The sequence below is a fragment of the Poecilia formosa genome, unplaced genomic scaffold (genome assembly GCF_000485575.1).
Source record: "Poecilia formosa unplaced genomic scaffold, Poecilia_formosa-5.1.2 Scaffold371, whole genome shotgun sequence".
NCBI classification, from domain to species: Eukaryota; Metazoa; Chordata; class Actinopteri; order Cyprinodontiformes; family Poeciliidae; genus Poecilia; species Poecilia formosa.
The window spans coordinates 54,313-56,452 of record NW_006800310.1 but is presented as its reverse complement, the minus strand read 5'-3'; the positions used below and the strand labels follow the sequence as shown (position 1 = coordinate 56,452).

General features: G+C 37.1%; 1 protein-coding gene across 1 annotated transcript; it reads right to left on the bottom strand.

Annotated features, from left to right (window-relative positions):
* Nucleotides 1-642: 642 nt before the first annotated feature.
* On the bottom strand, nt 643-1,637 carry LOC103154053 (CWF19-like protein 1). The gene is made up of 3 exons (XM_016662377.1): nt 1,485-1,637; nt 1,299-1,396; nt 643-1,009 (listed from the first exon to the last, which is right to left on the bottom strand). The coding sequence occupies exons 1-3, from the start codon at nt 1,548-1,550 to the stop codon at nt 865-867; spliced, it is 309 nt and encodes a 102-aa protein (XP_016517863.1). The 5' UTR covers nt 1,551-1,637; the 3' UTR covers nt 643-864.
* Between the last annotated feature and the right edge of the window lie 503 nt (nt 1,638-2,140).

Genomic DNA, 2,140 nt, shown 5'->3' with positions numbered 1-2,140 from the left:
TATTTTTCAGTGTTTCTCAATTGTTTTCAAGGTGATTTCAATTCAGGTTTCTAACGACAATGCACTTTTAAATCTACTGAAGGGGAACATGGGGTCTTGTTTAGGTGTGGGGGGGAGCAGTTAAGGCATTTTAAAATTGAGATTTCAGACTATTTAAATTAAGTCAGATATTTGTGGTGTATTGACCAGGTGGTCCGTAAACCATCAAATATTTCATTTTGTTGTCCGGTTTGTTTAACAAGTCAATATTGATTTGATTTTACAAATTTTATAATGTCCCCTTTAATCAAAACTTTGTATGCCTTTTGGGGTAATCTGTGTTGCACATCTAGAGTCCAAAAATGTTTGTTGCTACAGATTCTTAACTGCACCATTATGCTTCTATGGGCAACACAAAACACTCCCTATGGCTCTTAAATAAGTAGTTCACATGCATAAAACCTTGCTGCTGGTTCGATTTGGCCAGTTTACAGCATAATCTCATGATGGGTGACTAGAAATTAACACTTTCTGAGGTGGTCAGCACCTTTTCACAATGTCGGGGTGGAAATTGAGTAGTTGAAGTTCTAAATTTAGGCCCTTTTATAATCTAGAATAAATGTCTAATTTGTTATACTTAGAAAAAAGGTCACAGTCAATTTTTGACAGTTCAAGAAATTAAAACCTTTTATTTGAGATTTGCAAATTCTTGTAAATGTACAAAAGCAATATTTTAACTTTTCATTTGTTAATGAAAAGTTTCAAACCTAAAGTCCAGCATAAAGACTGGGTTGTCTTTGACCTAATTCTCTCAAGGTCCCCACAATGTAGCTTGTCGACCATGGTCTTCACATCAACAGGTAAACAAGAATGAGTGTGTGCATGTTAGTCGTCCCAGGCAAAGTCGTATGGCTGGAAATCGTCTCTCAGCTGTTTGCAGCTGTCATCCTCTTCCTCTCTGCTCTGTTTACATTCCTTCCAGTCAGCTCGAGTTGGGATGTTCAGCACCGCCTCGCTGGCCAACACCTCCCTGCACACAATAGTTTCCATCAACAACATCTAATCTTATTTATGTCTTACTGAGTAATTTTAATACATTTGTGTTTACACATGCATCTAAATCAGTCTTGGTGGAAGACAAGTAGGTACATCAGTATTATCTTTACCAAGCAGTTGGAAAAACTGATGGGCTCTCTGGCGCCCTCTCTGTCCAACGTATCGTATGACAGGAGGACTTTACAATCACCTAACAATGGATCAGTTTCCAATCCATCAAAAAATCAGGAAAAACCTATTTAGATGGACTGTTTATTTCCCACCTTCCAAACTGCAGAGGAAAGTTTTTCTGAATCCGGTAGTAAAGTTTCTCCCCAGAGTCCAGCTCCACATAGAAGTAAGGAGTCCCTGGAGGAGCAATCTGAAAGCAGATGTTATGAAACTATAACTACTGAGCTAAATGGTAAATCCTCAATATGATTTTAGGCTGTGATTTCTGTTGCTGTAACCTGTTTGAGGTCTGTGTGTTGAGGAATCTCCATTAGCTCCATGTTTTGCTCCTGAGCCTGGACCATAAATGCCTCCTTGATGTCCTCAGTAGTGCAGCGGTTGAGCGGAACGGGAACAACCTGGAAAAAAGAAAGGTGTAAAAACACAAAGGTAAGCATCAGGGACCATGTCAGAAGTAATTCAAAAACACTTTATTGATCTTAAAGGGACATAAAATGTAACTCATATTAATTCAAATTATTCAAGGAGTTATTGTAGATGGTGACAGCTGTTGGCAGTAAAGATCTCTTGTAGGGGTCTGTATTACAGAGAATTTGAAGAAGTCTCTGACTGAAGACACTTTTTCTTTTCCAGGACCATCCCATAAAGAGGATGTTCAAGGTTGTCCATATTTTTTTTTTTTAAATCCAAGGAGTTACCGAACCGGTTTGAAATTAAGTGAATCCCACTGCAATTTAAAGAACAATGAACTTTTACACTTTCTGTAAAACTAGATGAAGATTCAGCTTTTTTCAATGTTTTAAAAATACTTGATTTAAAGAAACTTGGTGGTGTTTTTATCATTTATGATGATGGATATTCTGATACCAAAAATGTGTTATCAAAATGAGAAAGTCCAAACAAACCATTAGATTTTTTTATTCTAATTTGGATC

Bases quoted from the DNA above. Each gene is read 5' to 3' on its own strand.
- LOC103154053 (XM_016662377.1), bottom strand. From the start codon at position 1,550: ATGGTCCAGGCTCAGGAGCAAAACATGGAGCTAATGGAGATTCCTCAA. The intron at 1,397-1,484 runs GTTACAGCAACA...ATCTGCTTTCAG, and splicing joins AACACACAGACCTCAAACAG to ATTGCTCCTCCAGGGACTCC. The intron at 1,010-1,298 runs GTGGGAAATAAA...TATTGTGTGCAG, and splicing joins TTTCCTCTGCAGTTTGGAAG to GGAGGTGTTGGCCAGCGAGG.